This window comes from Ascaphus truei, chromosome 3 (genome assembly GCF_040206685.1).
Source record: "Ascaphus truei isolate aAscTru1 chromosome 3, aAscTru1.hap1, whole genome shotgun sequence".
Lineage (NCBI taxonomy): Eukaryota > Metazoa > Chordata > Amphibia > Anura > Ascaphidae > Ascaphus > Ascaphus truei.
This window is the reverse complement of record NC_134485.1, coordinates 351,837,523-351,860,047: the sequence shown is the minus strand read 5'-3', so window position 1 is coordinate 351,860,047 and position 22,525 is coordinate 351,837,523. Positions and strand designations below refer to the sequence as shown.

Sequence of the window (22,525 nt, the reverse complement as noted above, 5' to 3'; positions counted from 1 at the left end):
ACACACACAATTCTCTCCCACCTCCCCCCCACAAACATACACACAATAATACCACCACCACCACCAATACACACACACACACACACACACACACACACACACACACACACACACACACACACACACACACACACACACACACACACACACACACACACACACACACACACACACACACACTAATACCCCCCCGAGTGGCTCAGTGAGTAAAGACACTGACTGGCACTGAGTTTGAAGCAGGGGAACCTGGTTCAATTCCCGGTGTCCGCTTCTTGCGACCTTGAGCAAGTCACTTTATCTCCCTGTGCCTCAGGCACCAAAACATAGATTGTAAGCTCCACGGGGCAGGGACCTGTGCCTGCAAAATGTCTCTGTAAAGCGCTACGTAAAACTAGCAGCGCTATACAAGAACATGCTAAAAAAATACAATAATAACGGAGATTAAGGACTAGCAGGAGAGAGGAAGGTTCGCAGCAGCTGGAGCCCGGCAAGGGAGAGGCAGACCCGGCAAGGGAGAGGCAGACCCGGCAGGGGAGAGGCAGACCTGCAGCAGCTGGGGCCTGGTGGCAATCAGAGGCCCGGTAGCCGGACGCAGAAGTTGGGCTTGCCAGCACCGGCCGGGTTCCCCACAGGCTCCATGCTCGGGACATTTGTCCCGGCTGTCCTCGTGAAGAATAAAATAGAACTGAGTATGTTTTACTGCACAGAAAAGGAAAGTAGGGGACAGACAGAGAGGCCATATCATGTTAAGATGTGAAGCTTGTTAAAGAAAAGACTGTATCAGAATACTTAAAGCTATGTAGGGGCCTATGCACTAAGCATTCATAAGTCACTTATCGAGCACATATCGCCCAAAATGCCTACTCCGATTCTGTAAGCATCGATAAGTGGGCAATAAAATAATGAATTGCCAAAAATGTCAGTGTTCAAAAAATAAATAAATAAAAATTGCAGAGTGAGCGGCGATAAGCCACTTATTGACAGGTTCTGAAACTCATGCAATTCTAGTAGCCACAATTAGGTTATCGAGGCCTATCGCGGCTCTAGAATGGAAAGTTTCTCACAAAATCCTCACCCCAGGAAAAGTTGGCGTGAAGATGGTGAGAACATGCTGAGAAGCGGCGAGACGGGACTTTTTTTTCCTGCGTCTGATTGATGGCGGGGGGTCTCCGGAGCTGATACCCATTAATATCAGCACCGGAGACCCCCGGCATGAATTCCATGCAATAAAAATGCATTTACAATCAACTTCATACCTTAGCGGCTAACAGCTATGGCAATGTAGAGATTAACCCATCCCGCTGCCCAACCAGGGCCAAATACCCTCTTCTCCCACCCCCGTTAGCCACAATAAACACTAATACCCACCTCCTCTACCCCCACATGATTGATACCAGAGGCCGCAGGTGTCTGGGGGTCCACAGGTGGTCCCCGTGGGTGTCTGTAGGCCCTCGAGTGGTCCTACGGGTGTCTGGTTGTCCTCAGGTGGTCCCCGCAGATGTCTGTTGGCCTCCAGGTGGTCCCTGCGGGTGTCTGGGTGTCCTTGGGTGGTCCCTGTGGGTGTCTGGGGGCCCTCGGGTGGTTCCCACGGGTGTCTGGGGGCCCTCGGGTGGTTCCCATGGGTGTGTGGCGGCCCTCGGGTGTTTCCCATGGGTGTCTGGGGACCTTCGGTGTTCCTGAAGCTTAATCCTTGGGGGGGAGGTGCCACTACCCTCCCAAAAGCAGCTGAGGCCAGCTGCAGATAGTTAATAAAAGGGATTAGATTGTTCCAGTGCACAGCATTGGAACATGTTCCCATTCCAAGGAAGGGTGGGGATAGATCAAGGACTTTGCATCAGAGGGAGGCCTTTTGGATCTTCACCCTGGGGACACTCCAACCGGCTGGATTGAACTCTGAGTGAGATCTCAACAGCTTCCTCTGATGCAGAGTCCTATCCACTCTGTCCTAATGATATATCTTCAATTTAGCTGCTGATCGTTGTCGGTAGGTCTACCTGTGTATCAAACATTATGATAAGCCCTGCTAAGTAGTTTCATGTCACTTTGCATCTAATTGTTAATGCATCAGGACTCCCAGGTTTTATTTGCCTGATGTTATGTATGGACATATTAAGCAATATCTTAGGCATCTCATTCTGGGGTCAAGCTTGGGATTCTTGCATTATGCTGTCCATTTTCAATATATTTCGGAGTATATCTATTCCTACATGATATTTTTTATCTCAGTTTTTCTCATGTATTGTTTTGCAAGGTGTGGTTATCGCCTGCATGTCATATGTCTGTGGATTCATGTATTTAATGTGGATCCACACGCATGTGCCGGTAGTATGTAAGTTAAGATTTTATATCATCATTTGACAATTTGTTATTCAGTTACACGCACATGGATTTGCGTTACTAATTACATATTTATAGTAGATTCTTGCATTAGAATCACACAATGGGATGCATATATATATAGTTTTACAAATGTATCAGTCTTTGGTTACTCTATCCATTAGTGCATGTTGCTGTGTGAATTGATCTCCATCTTTATAAGTTTCCTTTTTATTTTTGACATTATACAGCAGGGCCCCTGGTATATGGCGGGTTCCGTTACAGAGGCCCGCCGTATAGTGAAAATCGCCGGAAAGCGGATCCGGCGATTTTAACTTCTGCGCATGCGCGAACCGGCATTTTGGCCGTTCTGAGCATGTGCAACCTATGGTATGCGCGCGCAACCTGCGATCTGCGCATGCGCGCCGGGCGCACCCGCCCGTTCTGCGCGACTGGAAATCCAAGGTGGCGGCCCCCTTCTCGGTGCCGCCGTATAAGCGGAACGCCGGATAACGGAGCGCCGAGAAGCGGGGCACTGCTGTATTATGCATTACTATGTATTTTTTGATGTTGCAATTCAATTCATCTGTTTGCAATTTTCAAATTACCCAGCACCTATGAGTGCGCATTTCCGTCATTTTGTCACTCCTTGAGAAAGCGCAGATCCTGCGTGAAACGCGTGGGAGGATTTTATCTGTTCATCTTTTTTGTATGCTTTATTAAAATTGATTCATTATCACTACTTTTTGGAACCCGAGTCTTTTTTTACAATATTGAAGATCATCTGGATTGAATGTGAGTGCCCAGGAGCAATTTTCACTAAAATGCATATCTATGCCCAGCCTGCGTGGACCCAGCACCCTGACAAGGTATGAGAGGCTGAGCAAAACCATGTTCATAGTCAACTGATGTAAACTCCTTAAGAGCCAGGCAAGGAGGATTACATCTGCATAAAACAGGGGTAGAAGGGAACACAGCATCATTTTGCCACTGTATAAATACTTAGTAAGACAACACCTTGATTATGGAGTGCAGTTTTGGGCACCACTCAATAAAAAAACATAATGGAACTAGAAAAAGTGCATAGAAGAGACACCAACTTACTAATGGGGATGGAAGGCATGACATAAAAGGAAAGGCTAGCCAAATTAGGTTTGTTTGCATTGGAAAAGAGGCGCCTAACATGGGACATGATTATTATTTACAAATATATTTAAGGTCAATAAAAGGAAAAGGAACTTTCAAGGGAATTGTTTCCTCCAAAGGATAATACAAATGACCAGGGACGGACAAAAATATAAAATACTAAGGAGCCAGCCAGAATTTGTAGGAACCTGTGTTTTGTTAAGGGGGGAATAGGGAGGGCGCTCTGTGCCAGTGTGTATGCGTGATACGCGGACAAAGACACATATGCAGGCTCACTGCACGTATTCCCTCACCTCACCTATTCCCTCTGTAAGTTTCCCATCATACCACTTCGATTTCCTTTCCTATTGTCCGATCTTATGTATTGCAATTATTGTATTATCTTTTCCTGTACTATATTGTGTCTCTTGTAAAGCGCTAAGTACAGCTGTGAGCGCCCTTGCATTTCGCTCCCATCCCCCGCTCGCCTCTGCCACCTGCTATGCTTCCTTCTTTCTACCCCCTGCACGCCACACTAAGCAGGAGGTGGTCACGGTGCCACTCCAAAGCAGCATCGGGCATGAAAGCATGCCGGAGAGCGATGCAGGATTTTTCAACCTCGACAAATGACACAGGGCTCATTCTTTGAGATTGGAGGAAAGGGGGTTTCATCAGCAGCAAAGAAAATGGTTCTTTAAACCGTTGGAGACTGCGATGGCAGATACAATAGATATCTTTAAGAAAAGGTTAGACATTTAAGGAAAGTACAGTATATATAAAAAAAAAACCTTTAAAAACATAGGAAGGATGTTGATCCGTGGGAAATCCAAGTGCCATTTTCAAAAAAGTTTTGCAAAAGCTACAACTGCTCTTAACTGGGTAAAATGTTGCTATATTTTATGAAAATGTTATGAAAATCTGGCAAAATGGGAAAATGTTACCAATTACATCACATGTTGCTATTTTTCATTTTACCCATATGACCTTGCACAATGCATCACTTAACTTAGCAATTATTTTGGCGAAATGTGCCATTTTTCAAGAATTTTAATGTGCAAAAAAACACCCTGTGTCGCCGGATTCGCTGAACTTTTCCCACTTTTCTCGTAGCTTTTAACTAAGCCCAAAACACAGATATATCAAGGTTTGAAAAAGAGATTTGAGTGGCACAGAAAGTTGTATTATTTTACAGCAGCTGTCATCCAATAAGGGTATAATTTATTGGATGACTGATAATAACGCTGCATGTATACATTTTCTACATCAGATGGTTTGTCTTCTGATAACACTTCAGCATCAGTTCAGCAAACAGGTTCAGCCCCGAGGTTTCAAAGAATATACGAGTTAAGGAGGGATGGCACGTTTGAACTCACACCAATATTTATGCAACAAGATTATTTCAGTACGGTATAAAATGAATAAATCAAGCCTTACTAAGATTTAACTGCAGTAAATTTGCCTTATATCTCTACTTTGAGTCTTTGATATTTCTTCTCAAATTGAGAATGGGAAATGTAGATATATATATATATATATATATATATATATATATATATAAAAAAGAAAAAAGCTGCGCCTCTAAGGAACATGTACAAAAAAAATATATATATATATATATATATATATATATATATATATATGCTATAACAATATGGGATAAATACCTCAATTATAAGCAGTACATACACACATATAGTAATAGGGACCTATAATATTATCAGGCCCAGAAAACATGAACAATATGATATATTAAAAAACATGCAAAAAAGGATAAACCAGTCCTCAAATAGTCCAATGAATGGTATAGGTGCTGGTATGCAGGGTCTCCGGCAGCTCTCAATATGGACTAACCACGTCCATAGAATATCTATAGAGGAAAAGAGAAGCGAGAGCGCACGCCCATAGCGTATAAAAGTTTTAATGAGGGGGAAGGGGGAGAGAGGGGGGTAAAAAACGCACTTACAAAGATGCAATTAAAATCAAGCATATGTGATATATATAATCACCACCATCCGGTTTAACTGTAGACTCTTGGGGCAGTCCCAGGCTCCGTTGGTAAAGGAGCAACGTCACAGCAGATTCCCAGGGCTGGTAACACCATCCGGTCAAACTGCAGACTTTTGAGGCCGTCCCAGGCTCCGTTGGCAATGGAGCTCAGTCCCAGCAAATTCACAAGGCAGGTGTGCTATGTATAGTCCAAGAAAGAGGTCCCGTATGGTGCCTGTAGCACTCGCGCCTGGATTAATACGCTCCAGCGCTTAGTGTAGACTCCAATGTCTTTGCGGAGCCTGGGACTGCCCCAAGAGTCTACAGTTAAACCGGATGGTGGTGATTATATATATCACATATGCTTGATTTTAATTGCATCTTTGTAAGTGCGTTTTTTACCCCCCTCTCTCCCCCTTCCCCCTCATTAAAACTTTTATACGCTATGGGCGTGCGCTCTCTCTTCTCTTTTCATATATATATATATATATATATATATATATATAAACAAAACGTGGACCCCTGGGATCTGTACATTTTGTTCTGGTACTATTTGTCAGGACTCCTACAGGTTTTGAACATTGGACTCTTTTATTTCCTTAATTACATGCTATCTTGTGTTTTGTTGTTCTAGTATATGCTGCTTGCTGTACACTATTAATTGTCATATTGTTTATATAATTATATATACACATTTATTGTTTTATATTAGTATTTTAGTATTCACCTTTTTGGCGCTACTTTTTTTCCCTTTTTTTGTCCATATATATATATTTATGAGAATTTTTTTTTTAATTAGCTAGATCACAACCAGGGAATTACAGACCTGCACCCCTGACATCAATAGTGGGGAAGCTATTTGAAGGTTACTATGGGATAATATTCAGGAATGCTTAATGGTTAACAACATTATTAGTAATAGTCAGCATGGATTTATGAAGGATAGATCATGCCAAACTAACCTTATTAGTTTCTTTGAGGAGGTAAGTAGGAATTTGGACAAGGGTAATGCAGTTGATCTAATTAGATTTTGCAAAGTCTTTTGGTACAGTTTCACACAAGAGGTTAGTGTACAAAATCAAGAAAATTGGTTTTGGTAAAATTATTTGCACCTGGATTGAAAACTGGTTAAAGGACAGACAGCAGAGAGTTGTCATATAGTAAACTGAACTTTTTCAGGTTGGGGTAAAGTTGTGAGTGGACTACCTCAGGGATCAGTACTTGGATCCCTGCTTTTTAACTTGTTTATTAATGACTTTGAGGTTGGCATAGAGAGCAAAGTCTCCATCTTTGCTGATGACACTAAATTGTGTAAGGTAGTAGTATCAGAGCAGGATGTAATTTCTCTCCAGAAGGACTTGGATAGACTGGAAACGTGGGCAGGTAAATGGCAGATGAGGATTAATACAGATAAATGTAAGGTTATGCATTTGGGAAACAAGAATAAGCAAGCTACATTAGAAGAAAGCGTTAGTCACTTCAGGGTTTAAAATCCCTCAGTTTAATTTTAAAATTAACCAACATTTAAAATTAATTACCTGGCTAATTTTAAAATATAACTAAATCTCCTAAGGTCAAGGCAGGTGCTGTATTGATGCAAACAAAAGTATGTGTTTTATAAATCTCCTGCCTTTCAGTTTGCACCAGTATTGCCTCTGTTTTGCATGTAAGAGACTTTGTTAAACCAGAGTGCCACAGCCACTCGAGCACATGGTGATCACTTGACCTCTCCTCAGAGTGATCATGTGATCACGATGTCTCATGTCAGGAATGAACAAGGAGGAGTCCCCTTCCGTTCCTCTGCCAGCTAGATCACATTCAGAAAAGAATCTCCCCTAGAAAAAGAGCAGACCGTGCCAGACGTGGTATCTACTACGTCATGAGGCCCATTGATTGCCAGACCCCATCATGTAGCCAACAGGTATCCAAAGGGTGAAGCTATATACTCCAATTTTCTTCACTAGAATAAGTGGTGGAGATGGATTAAACCAAATTTGAAGCAAAATTGAAGCAACCTGAGTAGTTTTCATCTTGTGTCTCATTCCATGAACTTTTCAAGCTCTTAGCTCCAATTTCTGCACTGTTAGCTTGCAATTTTGGGAATGTCGCTAGGAGATTTAGGGAGGAGTTAGATTGCAAGCTCTTCGGAGCAGGGACTCCTTTCCCTTAATGTTACTTTTATGTCTGAAAGCACTACGTCCCGCTATGTGTTATTTGTATTATTTGTTATTTCTATGATTACAATGTGTATTACTGCTGTGAAGCGCTATGTACATTAATGGTGCTATATAAATAAAGATATACATACATACTTAGGAGTTACATGGCGCACAGATTAGGATGGGATGTAAGAAATTGTATGTCTCTGTGTGTCACTCTTTTAACTGGTATTCACATAAAAAAATCTGGACCATGACTGAGGTTGTATGGACTTCTCTAACTAGCTATTTACATTAAATATAGTGAACTCTCTTACGTTTGACACAAAACGCAAGCAGAAAATGGAGCAATGCATCAAAACAAACATCTATTTACTTTGATACATCAGCCCCAGAAAGTAATTTGGAGAGTGGCTACGAAAGAGCAACACGGAAAGTTACCTAATGCACATATTATTATGCATGCATCAATATTTTGAATCTCATAATGTCAGTTTTCTTCTGATTTTGAGTATGAAATAAACCACGGGGTCTAAGCTGCCATAAATCTTCCAGTGGAATAAATGAAACTTATTAAGCAGGTTTCGTACATCTGACGCAGATGCCAGCGGATGGAACAATAAATCACTCACGCTGCATGGCGTTAATATAGTCAGCTAGTTGCACAGAATTTAAAAGATAAACCCATTCTGCGTGTCTGTATTAGCATTCAGCAGGGGGGAGGTATTGGAGTCTGCAATTCACTGATTGGCAGCTCACACAGCAGTTCTGCTCTGCTGTGCTAAACCGTTACTGGAACTGTATCTTGTCTAAACTGTACCTGGAACAGCTTAACCCTAACCCCCGTACAGCTGAAACTGTTATTGAGATTGCTCCCTGCAGCAGTCTGAACAACAGCTTTCTGTTACGGTTACAGCGGTTTCCCTGTGGGGACACTAACCATTATGCTGTTATACCACCAGTTTATCTCAGCTGCTACCTTATAACAGACATCAGTGCTGACAAGGACTTAGAAGGGGTGGGTTTGCCATTCAGGAGGCTGAGAGCAGGGAGTACATTAAAAATGCACTGAAAACCACAAAATTGGGCAAAAATATAAATAAAAACAAGAATTGTGCTGATAATTCACTTGAATTGCATATTTAAAAAGGTCATCTTTAAGGACCACCTATTTTAGGGGTGCCAGACTTGTAGAGCAATCCCCTACAGGAAGCAGCCTCCTTTCCCAAGTACTGATACTGTGGCTGAGGGATGGGAAGGAAGAGGAGAAAGATAAGAGAGACAGAAAACAAGGGAACTCAGGGACCAGGAAGGAGACCCTGAAATGGACTGGAGGAAAGAGAAGTAAATGACAAAATGTAGCAGTATTGTGTTGAGGCATAATACAGATAAATAAAGCGGCATAACCCTACTTTTTACCCAGCTTTTAAAAGGATTATGTTGTAAGAACAAAGCCCGAAGCTTGTCTTGTTAAATAGATCATTTAGTCTAAAGTGAAATTGTAGGATTGCCAGCCTCTAGAGACTAAAATCAGTGATATGTTGACCTTTGGATCAAAATAGTTGGATTTTAATGGAAAATGACTTAAATGAAGTCTGTGAGCAGCTGATGCCTAAAACCAGTGAGACTGACTCCAAATCATTGAGGGTTGATAGGTCTGAGTTTGGTACTATTCAAAATCACCACAATTTAGACTACTGGGCTGAGGAACAGTTAACCTTTTCAGTGGGCAGTGGCCTCACGCCCAATGAAGGGTTTATCAGCACCTCCATCTAGTGGCATCTTCTGCTCCCTCTCTCCTTGTGCTGTTGGACCATGCAGCAGTGAGTAGGGTTAAAAGTGAGAAAGAGAAGGAAGAGGTGGTAGAACTTGTAGCTTTACAGTGATTACTCAGTCCGCCTCTGTCAGGATGAACGTGAGAGACTCGGAGAGTACGCAATTAGTTTCAAGCTGATAAATCCCAGTTTTAGATCAGACAGCTCTTCTTTCAGACACACACACACACACACACACACACACAGATACTGTACATAGCCGCATCCATACACACACACACACACACACACATACAGACATACCCAGATGCAAATCCACACATCCATACAGACACACACACCCAGCTGCACATCTATACAGACACACACACACACACACACACACACACACACACACACACACACACACACACACACACACACACACACACACACACACACACACACACACACACACACACACACACCAATACAAATCCACACATGCATATCCATACAGACCACCATACACACAGATACTGTACATAGCTGCATCCATATACACACAGATACACCTCCACATCCATACAGAAACACACACACACTCACAGATTCTCTACATAGACGCATCCATACACACACACACACACATACAGACACACACAGATGCAAATCCACACATGCATATCCATACAGACACACATACACACACACACACACCCGCATCCATACACACACACACACACACACACACACAGATACTGGCACACACAGATACAAATCCACACATCCATAGCCATATAGACACACACACACACACAGCTGCACATCCATACAGACACAAACCACACACACACACCGATACAGATCCACACATGCATATCCATACAGACACACATACACACAGATACTGTATATAGCCGCATCCATATACACATATACACACACATACAGATACAAATCCACACATCCACAACCATACAGAAACACACATAGCTGCACATCCATACACACACACACACACACACACACACACACGCACATACACACAGATTCTCTACATAGCCGCATCCATACACACACACACATACAGACACACACAGATGCAAATCCACACATGCATATCCATACAGACACACACACACACACATACACATACACACACACACACACACACACACACACACACACACATACAAAGATACTGTACATAGCCGCACCCATACACACACACATACTGACACACACAGATACAAATCCACACATCCACATCCATATAGACACACACACACACACAGGCCCCTGTAACCTCACAGCAAAGTTATTTGTATTTGGACTGGATTTGATGCATAGCCTCAATTTTCTCCGTCACACCTGCAGGCGGGCACTGTATCAGCTCCGAGCTGATTGGGGGAAATTACCAGCCATCCATCAAGTGAGAGACAGCCGTAGCATAAGAGAGACACACAGGGGCTGTGTGAGACAGCCGTAGCATAAGAGAGACACACGGGCTGTGTGAGACAGCCGTAGCATAAGAGAGACACACAGGGGCTGTGGGAGACAGCCCGTAGATTGCCTCTGTGTAGACAGTGTATGATATGTAATATCTAGAAGTCTGCTCTGCAAGTGAAAGAGATTTTCAGAGGGAGTGAGATCTAGAGACAAAGCCAGATAACAAATCCTTCTCACAGCCACGTTCCAACATTAGTTGATGCCAAATATAAAGGTTTCATTGACAAGACGGCAAAAAAACATTTGCCATTGTATCACAGAAATAGAAAAGAGTAACAAGAAAATCCATAATACCATTCCCTCTAATAACACCAAGGGATGAAGGAAAGCAGTCTGTATAAAGGAATCTCTCATCCCTGCTAATAATAATCGTGACAAATTGATGAAGTTCTGCAGTAAGAAAAGAGCCTAATATCAGGACAACAAAACAGGCAACCCTCTGAATAATGTGTATAGATCTAGAAATGCAATACACCACCATTACATTACATAACCCTGATTCCTTGTGAGAGAGGATTGTTTTCTGTGCAGGTTTCTGGGTGAGGAATTATTGTGTGTGTGTGTGCATGATTTCTGGGTGAGGAATTATTGTGTGTGTGCATGATTTCTGGGTGAGGAATTATTGTGTGTGTGCATGATTTCTGGGTGAGGAATTATTGTGTGTGTGCATGATTTCTGGGTGAGGAATTATTGTGTGTGTGCATGATTTCTGGGTGAGTAATTTTTGTGTGTGTGCGTGATTTCTTGGTGAGAGATTCTTGTTTTCAGTGCAGCATTTGTCATTGAACGATCACTGTCGTGCATTTTGACAGGAATCACAGTGACACATTATGTGCATGTGTAGACAGGGAATTTCTGTGCGATAATGCCCCAATCACTGATCAGCACTGTCTAAGTTTAATAAGTAGCCCCTTATTATTCTAGAGAATGGTGTTCCATTCCCCGATGTGGCAAGTTATTCCACCCTCAATAATGCCCTTGTTAAGATATCCAAGTATTTATAAACTAAGATCATCCACCAGACATCATTCACAAGCCACAGACTTAAAATAGCTCATTGTGCATCATTCACACACACACTGAACTCTCTCATTTTAAACATGTTATTAACTGCTGACTGTTCCTCATTCACACTCATTACAATTACATTGTAAGCTCCTCGGAGCAGGGACTCCTCTCCCTAAATGTTACTTTTATGTCTGAAGCACTTATTCCCATGACCTGTTATTTATATTATTTGTTAAATGATTGTTGCGTATTACTACTGTGAAGCACTATGTACATTAATGGCGCTATATAAATAAAGACATACAATACAATACACACCCCGAACTCTCTAATTTTAAACATGTTATTAACTGCAATTGTTGTGTTTAAGGCAATTTATTTAGCGATATGTGCAACAGAATTGTAACTTTAAAATGTTGCTAGATGTCAAAACTGCTTTGTGTGATCTGGACGTCTGTATGAAGTGCAATGTCTGTGGTTGTTTGCTTATTGTCGTTTAGTGAATCTCCCTTGAACATAACAAAAAGCAATGAAGTCCGCGCTGGTGCTGTCCCATATATGTAATATATACTGTAATTCCCGTGCAGCCATCAGAATGAGTACTCCAAGATATCCTGTATAGTGAGCCCCCTTAGGGGAGATCACAAAGTATCACAAAGACAAGAAAATAGAAAGCGCACTGAGAACCAGTTTGATGTATGATATGTATTAACACACACACACACACACACACACACATTCCCAGTAAGCTCAAACTCTAACACCCACCACAACATACAGTATATATACAGTTGTGTGAAAAAGAAAGTACACCCTCTTTGAATTCTATGGTTTTACATATCAGGACATAACAATCATCTGTTCCTTTAGCAGGTCTTAAAATTAGGTAAATACAACCTCAGATGAACAACAACATATGACATATTACACTGTGTCATGATTTATTTAACAAAAATAAACCCAAAATGGAGAAGCCATGTGTGAAAAACTAAGTACACCGGTAACAGGGACTTATCCCTGTTAACAAACTTGCCTCTAATCCAGCAGTGTGCTGGTTAATTGCATACCAGCAATTAACCAACTCCAACTGGCTGATTAGAGCTTTCTCAGAAATAGCCTGTTCTGAGACAGGAAGGGAGGATTCCTGAGTCCCACAATTGGGGGCTGAACCAAGGAAGGACAGACAGATTTTTCCTTAGTCCACACTGGACTGACCAGAGGAACAGATGTCTTGAGCTGCAGAAGGACTGGACTGTATGCTAATAGCAAGACAAGGGGACCAGAACTCTATACCTGGACAGACATTGCCTTAGCACACAAAGGTGCTGACCCAAGAGAGCAGAGAGGCTTTCCCTACAGCTACAAGAAACAGATAATACTTTCTTATGGGACTGTTATATATCTGTATATATGTTTATATATTTGGGGCTGGTTAATAGCTTAGCTAACCACCCAGTTAAAGAGGGCTGGACTACATGTGTAGATATTCTCCAAAGTGGAGTAGGTTTTCTTTTGCTTAATTTGAAGAATTTTGATGTGTTAAAGGGACTGGCGCAATAAAGCCTAATTTAAGTTTCACTTTAAACGGTCTCCATTGCGTACCTCTGAACACGTCTCTTACAACACCCTTACTGCTTCCATAGGGATTAAGATGCCAAGTAGCAGACAGGTGCTGCTAATCAAATGCCCTTGATTAATTGATCATCAGCCAAGTGTGACCACCTCTATAAAAGCCGAAGTTTTAGCAGTTTGCTGGTCTGGAGCATTCAGTTGTGTGTTAACACAATGCCAAGGAGGAAAGACATCAGCAATGATCTTAGAGCAGCAATTGTTGCTGCCCATCAATCTGGGAAGGGTTATAAGGCCATATCCAAACAATTTAAAGTCAATAATTCTACAGTGATAAAGATTATTCAAAAGTGGAAAACATTCAAGACAGTTGCCAATCTTCCCAGGAGTGGATGTCCCAGCAAATTCACCGCAAGGTCAGACCGTGCAATGCTCAGAGAAATTGCAAAAAAAACCCAAGAGTTACATCTCAGACTCGACAGGCCTCAGTTAAATGTTAAAGTTCATGACAGTACAATTAGAAAAAGACTGAACAAGTCTTGTTTGTTTGGAAGGGTTGCCAGGAGAAAGCCTCTTCTTTCTAAAAAGAACATGGCAGCACGGCTTAGGTTTGCAAAATTGCATCTGAACAAACCACAAGACTTCTGGAACAATGTCCTTTGGACAGACAAGACCAAAGTGGAGATGTTTGGCCATAATGCAGTGCCACGTTTGGCGAAAACCAAACACAGCATATCAGCACAAATACCTCATACCAACTGTCAAGCACGGTGGTGAAGGGGTGATGATTTGGGCTTGTTTTGCAGCCACAGGACCTGGGAACCTTGCAGTCATTGAGTCGACCATGAATGCCTCTGTATACCAAAGTATTCTAGTGTCAAATGTGAAGCCATCTGTCTGATACCTAAAGCTTGGCCGAAATTGGATCATGCAACAGGACAATGATCCCAAGCACACAAGCAAATCTACAACAGAATGGCTGACAAAGAAAAGAATCAAGGTGTTCAAATGGCCCAGTCAAAATCCAAGTTCAAGCTGATTGAAATGCTGTGGCTGGATCTTAAGAGAGCTGTGCATAAACAAATGCCCACAAACCTCAATGAACTGAAGCAACGCTGTAAAGAAGAGTGGGCCAAAATTTATCCACAACGATGTGAGAGACTGATAAAGTCATACAGAAAACGATTCAAGTTATTGCTGCTAAAGGTGGTTCTACAAGCTATTGAATCATAAGGTATACTTAGTTTTTCACACATGGTTTCTCCATTTTGGCTTTATTTTTGTTAAATAAACCATGACACGGTGTAATATGTCATGTGCTGTTGTTCATCTGAGGTTGTATTTACCTAATTTTTAGACCTGCTAAGGAACATATGATTGTTATTGTGTCCTGATATGTAAAACCATGGAATTCAAAGAGGGTGTACTTTTCTTTTCACACAACTGTGTATATACTGTATGTATATATATATACAGTGTTCGACAAACCTATACATTTGCACGCCCCGGGCGAGTGGATTTAACATCGTGGCGAGCGCCTATTTGCCCATGCAACACACGTTTGGTACTAGGTGGCGAGTAGATTTTTTTGTTCGGCGAGTAGATTTTTTGGTGATTTGTCGACCACTGTATATATATATCAAAAGGAGTGCTACTGAGCATGGCAAATGTATGGCAAATGTATACAACAAAAGACAGGGGTGCCCAATGCTACATCCAATTGACAAAACATATATGGTAATAAGTATAACGTTTAAATACTTCAATAATAATATTTACTTAATAATTATTTAGTTAAACTCTTTGGCCAAAGCGTAATAAGCCTGCATACGAACGTCAAGGTATAACCAAATATGCAGGTCCTGCAGATTCTCGCTTTCACCCTTTTTAACATGTTGCAAGTTGCTATTTTGTATTTCTGTATTATTGTTATATATTTTTTTCTGCATCATGCAGTCCTGTCCAAAGGACTTCATTTGAATACATCTCATACATCAAACTGGATCTCGGCGCTCTTTCTATTTTCTTGTCTTTGTGATGGCTTGAACATAACTTTATTGTCAATGACGTAATTTTCACATAAGATTTTAAACCCTGCGGAATTTTAATGCCACAAACAAACCACAACATTTTCAGCTCGATCACGTCTGAGGGCCTGACCCACCGATCTCAGTTACGCGAGTTAAATTGAGGTTAAGCCTGTACTAATGAGATATACAACGGACGTTGTTTTTGTAGCCTTGTGGGTATGTGATAACCTCCGGGAAAATAACATCTGTCACTGATTTAGGTAACATCCCGCTATGAGCCCTGAGTTAAGGGAGCGCTGTGAATCTGGCCCTAAGTTGGTACAAATATGTGGCCTCTATGTTTAGCAGTTATCATTAAACTGTTTACCACTTACGGACATTTAATAACTTTCTCCTTAAAGGGGCAAGTCCTGTTAGTTTACAAAAAGAACCCAACATTTTTTTAAAACAACTCGACAATTGAATATTGCCTTAAATAGACTTAATCCTACTTAAAGCAAAATCTGTCTGTTTTGGTTTCTTTGGAAACGAAGAAGAATGTTCAGTTCATATAAATGGGAGAGTTATAGTCAGTCAGTTGTATAATCAAACTCCTCTCGCACTCTCCCTGATAGAGGGACAGGAAGGTTAAGCAGGTAGGAGAGAGGGTGCTTTGCCTTTGCTAACTTCTGTACAGCATATAACACAAAAGGGGGAGGGGGGAGAACTAAAAGATATAAACCACTTCCATGTCTCAGGTCACCATGTTTACTGACTATTTAAGTGTAACCGACTGTGACGAAGGTCCAAGACAGACCCAAAACGTTGATCATCCAACAATAAAAGAACACTTTTGGTTTATGTACCAAGACCTCTGGAGAGCGGGTTTTTCCTAATTTAGTAATTCGTTTAAACTAAAGTGCACTGGAATAGGACAGGGCGTTCCTGTGCACCCGAGGCAGTTTGTGAGTGCACCTATTGTTGTATTTTATAAACTAATTGAAACACATTTTTAGGATGCTTATGTGTGCCTGATTTTTGTACAAGGTGCCAACCACTTCTTTTAGTCCTAGAATGGACTGTACCTTTACATTCAGGGCAACTGCAATTTAGGGATATAGGGGGTAGAATTAGGAAAGTGCTCACACAATGCATCAAAAGTTAATTATTGGGCTGTCAGTTTAGCCATGAAAACAGACAGCTTAGCCAGAAAAGATAGAAATGATTTAACATTCATTTTATCATTGTAAGAGCCAGAGGGAGATAAAGAGACAAAGTTCAGACTTTAAATCAGAATTCTTGCTCAGCAACCCCATATAGAGCTAGCGGCAGATAACCATTTGGCCTAGCTCTTTTATACTTGCTTTGTGGCTCCAAACCTTTTAAGAGTTTCAGCTTGTTCTCTTTTTTCCTCATCTGTGCAGTTCCCATGTGTCCGTCCCCCCCCCCAAACATTATTGAATTATTTTGCCAACTCAGCTAAGAGGCTTTTCCGCCACCTTTTTAATGAAGACATACTTTCTCACTTCTCCCCCGAGTCTACACTTTCAGCTCTATAATATTGCCTCTTATTTAAGAACATACTTTTTTTTCTGTGTTAATTGCTTCCTGTTCTTACTTATGTATTTCATTGATGTATTTGAACGTTTTCATCATATTCCCGCTCTCCCTTCATTATTTAATAGTGTACAAGCCCAGGTCCTAAAGTTTTTTCTCTCAGGTCTTTTAACCTTCACATTAACCTTATGATGTTCCTGCTATGTCATAGGAACCTGCTCGTTTTCTAGGTGGCGTATTGGGCTGTGATAGAGAGGTCAGCCAGATCGGCATCCGGGCGCCAGTCGCGTTATGACGGGGACGTGCCAGAAGTCGTACCGCTAACTCCCTGGCACTGTTGTAAACCCAGATCCTTTGCTCATCTCTGTAAGGCCCCAGTCCTACGTCATGTATCGGAATCAGTACTGTAGGGGCATATTGATCCAGGCAAGCTTCCTGTCACCTGGATCTGCACTTCGATTATGCATCACTCAGCATCAATGCATCAAGCTGGTTGCACCGATTTTGCACCCTTTAATCAGTGAGTGATTGAGGGACTGCGGATAGGAGGAGTTGATGCCAGAGCGGAGGTGGCGTAGCCCTCCCAGGCTAACGATTTAATTACAAATGTAAGAAAGTTGATTAACGTAGCCACTAGAGCCTCCTGTAGCTTATTAAATATGACGGCCATGGCTATTAATCAACCTAAATAGCACAGAAGCAAACGATGGGTGAATGACCGAGAGAGGCATGTTTCCTCATCTGTTAATGTTTTGGGTGCATGGTGCACAAATGTATTGCTAAGAAGGTCTGGGACTGGAATGAGGTGCTTTTGAACTGTGAGTTAAAGTTGCAACTATGAGGCTTATTCTATATTCGCGGAAGTGGCCGATCCGGCCATTTTCGGCTGAAATGACCCATTAAAGTTAATGGAAATTTTCGTTAAAAAGCGGCTTAAATCAGCCGCTGTTGTAATTGTTTTTTTTTTTTTTAATTGCTGTGGGACTCAGGCTCGAATCACTGCAACATTGTAATGTCTGCAGCATTCTGTCTTCAGTCCGGTGTCAACCTATAGCTCAAAATAGGCAGGATTTGTCCAAATGTATTTATTTAAACTTCAAACTTCAAACTTTTGATTTCAAACCTGAGAGCCTGCCGATCCTTAGTACTGTATATACTTATACTCAATACTTCTGAGATAGGAGCTGTTTATCAGCGTGAGATTAGGCATATGGATTACATTGGAAAAGCTTTTAAACATATCCTAAATTATGGGGGGGGAAAACTGTTAAAATCCATAAAAAAATCTGTTATGATAGTGAATGATAGTGAACGATAGTGAATGATAGTGAAGGTTATTATATAGAATAGGGAGGGAGAGAACGTGTTGTCACTTTATTGCAACTTTAACGGATGTTGCTCGATGAGTCTGGATTGGATGGAATCACAGAGTGAACAGAATGAGTGTTCCATGATTACAGCCTTGCTGTCCCATACACGTGTTTCTGATGCAGCCCCTGAAAAGACTGTGGACTGGGGAATTCCTAAGGATAGTCAGAAGAAGTAAGTAAGGCTGAGGCCCCGCTGTGAGCGGCGGCGAGCGAGGCTGCGTGCGCGTGGGACACCAGCCCCTTACCTCAAGAGTGCTGGTCCCCGCTGCCTCCTTCCAACAGGGATGACTGCATGCTTTGACGCGTCAGCCCGCCGGACCTGCAAGCTCCTAGTGATTTGCAGCTCTGACGCGTCACGTGGTGCGGCAGTCAGTCAATGAGGAGGGGAGGAGGGGAGCTGTCGAGCTATGGGAGGGAGGCGGCTACGGGAGGGAGGCTGGACTGCAACAGACTTATCCCCATATCCTGCGCTCCCCTCTCCCCGTGTTTGCTGATGGGAGAGGTGGTGACGGGGCACAGATCCACTCCCTGTCTCTCCCCGGCTATGGTTTGTGGGGAGCTGCAGAGGGGGGCTGTGACATCCGCAGGGCTGCGCCCCCCCGTCCTGTCTTGGCCACGCCCCCCACGCCAAAAAAAGTCAGCTGCAGACCGCAGATTGCGGTGCAGTGACTTGCACGCGCCGCCGGCAAGCAAGGTGGCCGTGCGGGCGCGTGCAGCGGGGCCTCAGCCTAAGAAGGATTTACAGTATGAGCACCTTCTTTTGGCGGCAGGACGGCACTCTGCAGGTCACAGTAGAGAAAAGATTTATACCACAAAAGAGCTCAAAACATTAAAAGAAAAATGAAGTTGGTCCCTACATCTACAGGTATAAACAGAGCGGTCACACTGTGTAGTAATAGGAAAAATAGCAACAATTAGAAGGCAGCACTCATTTAGATACAACTCACTGGGTTTTAATTGTTGCAAGGAGAAAGCGGGACATTCAAGCTTGGTGTGAATCTTATGCCATTTCATTTTTGTAGAATGCAAATGAATACAACGTTTCTGGCCTCCGTGGGCCCTTCGTCAGGCCGGCACTCTTCGGCTTTATATCTCTAAACCTGGTAACTTTGTGATCCCTAGAACACAAAGTTACCTGCTGGATAACTTATCTGAGCTGCCGAGTAAGAGGCAATGCTGAAAAATATGTTTTGTTTACTCACAATAGGGAAATGCCAATACTACAGTAGTTCAGTATCACCACATATACATTTTGGTAATACCGTTGCTAAATAAATGCCACTAGATGCATAACCTGTGTGCTGTCTCTTTCATTGATACCAAGCGGTGAACCTTTCAGCCTCACTGACACTTGGCTTATCTCATCAGGATACTGTGTGGAACACTTATTTAGAGCTCCTGCTTATACACACCAACCTTCTCATCCCCTGTCCCCTATGATATCACTTACCCTCTCTTATAGATTGTAAAGTCCTTGGGGCAGGGCCTCATTTAAAACAATGCATTGCAGGCCTATCCTACCTCTTCTAAAACAATTGTAATCTTATCTGTAACCATTACAAACGCAGATAATTATATATTATCTCTAACTGTCCATGAAATGTCTGTAAATTGAATGCATAACCATCGTTCATTTCATTTAACCATGTATTATCATAACTCTGCGCCCAGGTCATTCTTGATAACGAGAGGTAACTCTTCCTGGTAAAACATTTGATAAATAACAACATTCATCTGGAAAACAGATACCTTTAACCCAGCATATTCACACATCCTAGAACCCCAGCAACTTCTGCGAGTTGTGGTCAAAGCTGAAACCTGGCAGCTATACATTAACTGCACAGCACAGATGACGCTCCTCTTACTCAGGATCATGACCCCCCCATAAGAAATAACACAAAGGAGGAATTAGAAACCAGCAGAATTAGCAGCTTGTGAAGCTTACTCACCGGTGTAAAGTCATCTGCAGTGCATTCCTCTCCCCGGAACCTGCAGTTTAGAAGCATGTCACGAATATCATGTCCAGCGCGGTCATAAAACTCTCGCATGTTGAACGGTTTGGGCTTAAAGTTGCGGAAGTTAGCCTTATCTTGAAGGATTTCCATGATCTTCTCATCTGCCAGCTGAGAGTCCGGAAGCTCATAACTGAGAAGAGGCAGAGTCAAGAGATCAAGAGTGAGCAATCAGAGAGAGCAAACAGAAGAGGTGAGGGAGGGGAAGGGACAAAGGAGTGAGAGTGAGGAAAAGAGAGGTAGGAAGGGAAGGAGACGTGTGTAAGGTGAGCTGAGGGGGAGAAATATGAATGAGAGGAGAGATGGAGTGGGGGGGGGAGGAGACAACATTGGAAAAGTGAGAAGGACAGATAGGATACAGAGAGTAGCGAGAGCAGGAGAGGATAAGGCTAGGTCCCAGCTGCCTGCTGCAGTGCCCGCTATGGCAGGCGCTGCAGGGACAAGAGCCACCTCTCAATGGGACGGGGCCCGCTTGCTGCCTTGCTGGCCACGTTGTGCAAACAGATTTCCCTGAAGACAGGAAATCTATGCTCACAACTCGCGACGGAGCGCTGGCCACTCCCCCCCGGCAGTTCAGCCAATGACGGTGCACCTGCCGGGTGACGTCGTGGCCGCGTCCCCCGCCACGCTCGCCAGCCTGGCAGGCGCGCGTGCAGCACCGACACCGGGGCCTCAGCCTAAGGGAAAAGACATGGAATAGGAAAAGGAGAATATTAAAGAAGAGAGAGGAGCAGTAAAAGCCAGAAAAATAATGATGAAGGAGCTAGAGAGAAAGATGAGTGAGTGCAAAGGAGTCAGGGAAGCAGATGTGAGAGAGAAGATCAAAGTACAGAACGAGGGATGGGGGAGCATAGAATAGGGAGGTAGGAAAGGAGGCATGGAAGGGGAGCAAGTGAGAGAGATAGAGGCCTATTCATGTGAGATTTGTCTAAAAAACATGATGCAATTTGATGCGATAAAAATCATGCGTTTTTGCTATGCTCATTTAGACTGTATGCAGAAATATCGCTACAAAAAACTTGGAATTTGCATGCACTTTTCACATCTATTTATTGGGCGATGTCTTTCGCCTCCCCCAGGTCTGCGAGTTTGTGGATTTCCATCTCGTCTTTTTCACTTTCTCTCATTCTCTCTTCTTCTCCAAGAAATGCACAAACTCGCAGCATTGCTGGGTGGGCGAGATTTTGTGAGACAGGACTTTCCCTCGTAGCTCACTGAATAGCATGTAGATACCCAATGTTGCGAGTTTCCTTTATTTGCATACTAAAATTGCATACTGCGTGGATTTGTACAGCTAGGAACAAAGTTTCGACCTCAAATTTTGTTTTTGTACGGCTTGGATACGCGAGAAAATGTTTTAGGAAATTGACAAGGAGAGACAGAGAGAGAGGCAGAGAGAGAGAGACAGAGAGAGAGAGAGAGAGAGGCAGAGAGAGAGATATAGAGAGAGGCAGAGAGAGAGAGGCAGAGAGAGAGCGAGAGAGAGGCAGAGAGAGAGATAGAGAGAGAGGCAGAGAGAGAGAGACAGAGAGGCAGAGAGAGAGGCAGAGAGAGAGAGGCAGAGAGAGAGAGACAGAGAGAGGCAGAGAGAGAGGCAGAGAGAGGCAGAGAGACAGACAGAGAGAGAGAGAGTGGCAGAGAGAGAGAGAGACAGAGAGTAAGGCAGAGAGAGAAAGAGAGAAAGAGGCAGAGAGACAGACTGATCCCTATTGAAAGTAACAGCTCCACTTAAATAAAGGGGACTAAAACCACAAATTGCATAAAGACCAGAGGGGTGGGGGTTGGGGATGAGAGATGTGAGAAATGAATGAAGAGATGAAATTAAGAGTAGAGGGAAGAGAATAAAAGGAACAGAAGAATGGGTTCAAATATTGAGAGTGAATGTGGATATACAGATCACAAATAATACTGTAGCATACTGGGGAGTATCATCAGAGGTAAGTAATAGGGATGTGACCCCTCAATGTGAGGAGGAAGTGAGAGATGTGTGATCTGCCTTAAGAAGTATATAACCCCTATCGGTAAAATAAGGTAAGAAGTACATGATACCTCCCTGTAGGGTGAGGTAAAAGGTGTATGACCTCTCTCTATAAAGGAGAAAGTAATGGGTATGTGGAACCTCTCTACAAAGGTGCCTGAACCCTCTTT

The 22,525-nt window shown here is 42.7% G+C and overlaps 1 protein-coding gene across 1 annotated transcript in view; it reads right to left on the bottom strand.

Annotated features, from left to right (window-relative positions):
- The window catches only part of ASIC1 (acid sensing ion channel subunit 1), an 85,322-nt gene that overhangs the window by 59,290 nt on the left and 3,507 nt on the right, over nucleotides 1-22,525 (bottom strand). The window contains exon 3 of the mRNA XM_075591905.1: nucleotides 20,315-20,510. Within this exon, the coding sequence (XP_075448020.1) occupies nucleotides 20,315-20,510 (196 nt within the window). The remainder of the gene's footprint in view (nucleotides 1-20,314; nucleotides 20,511-22,525) is intronic.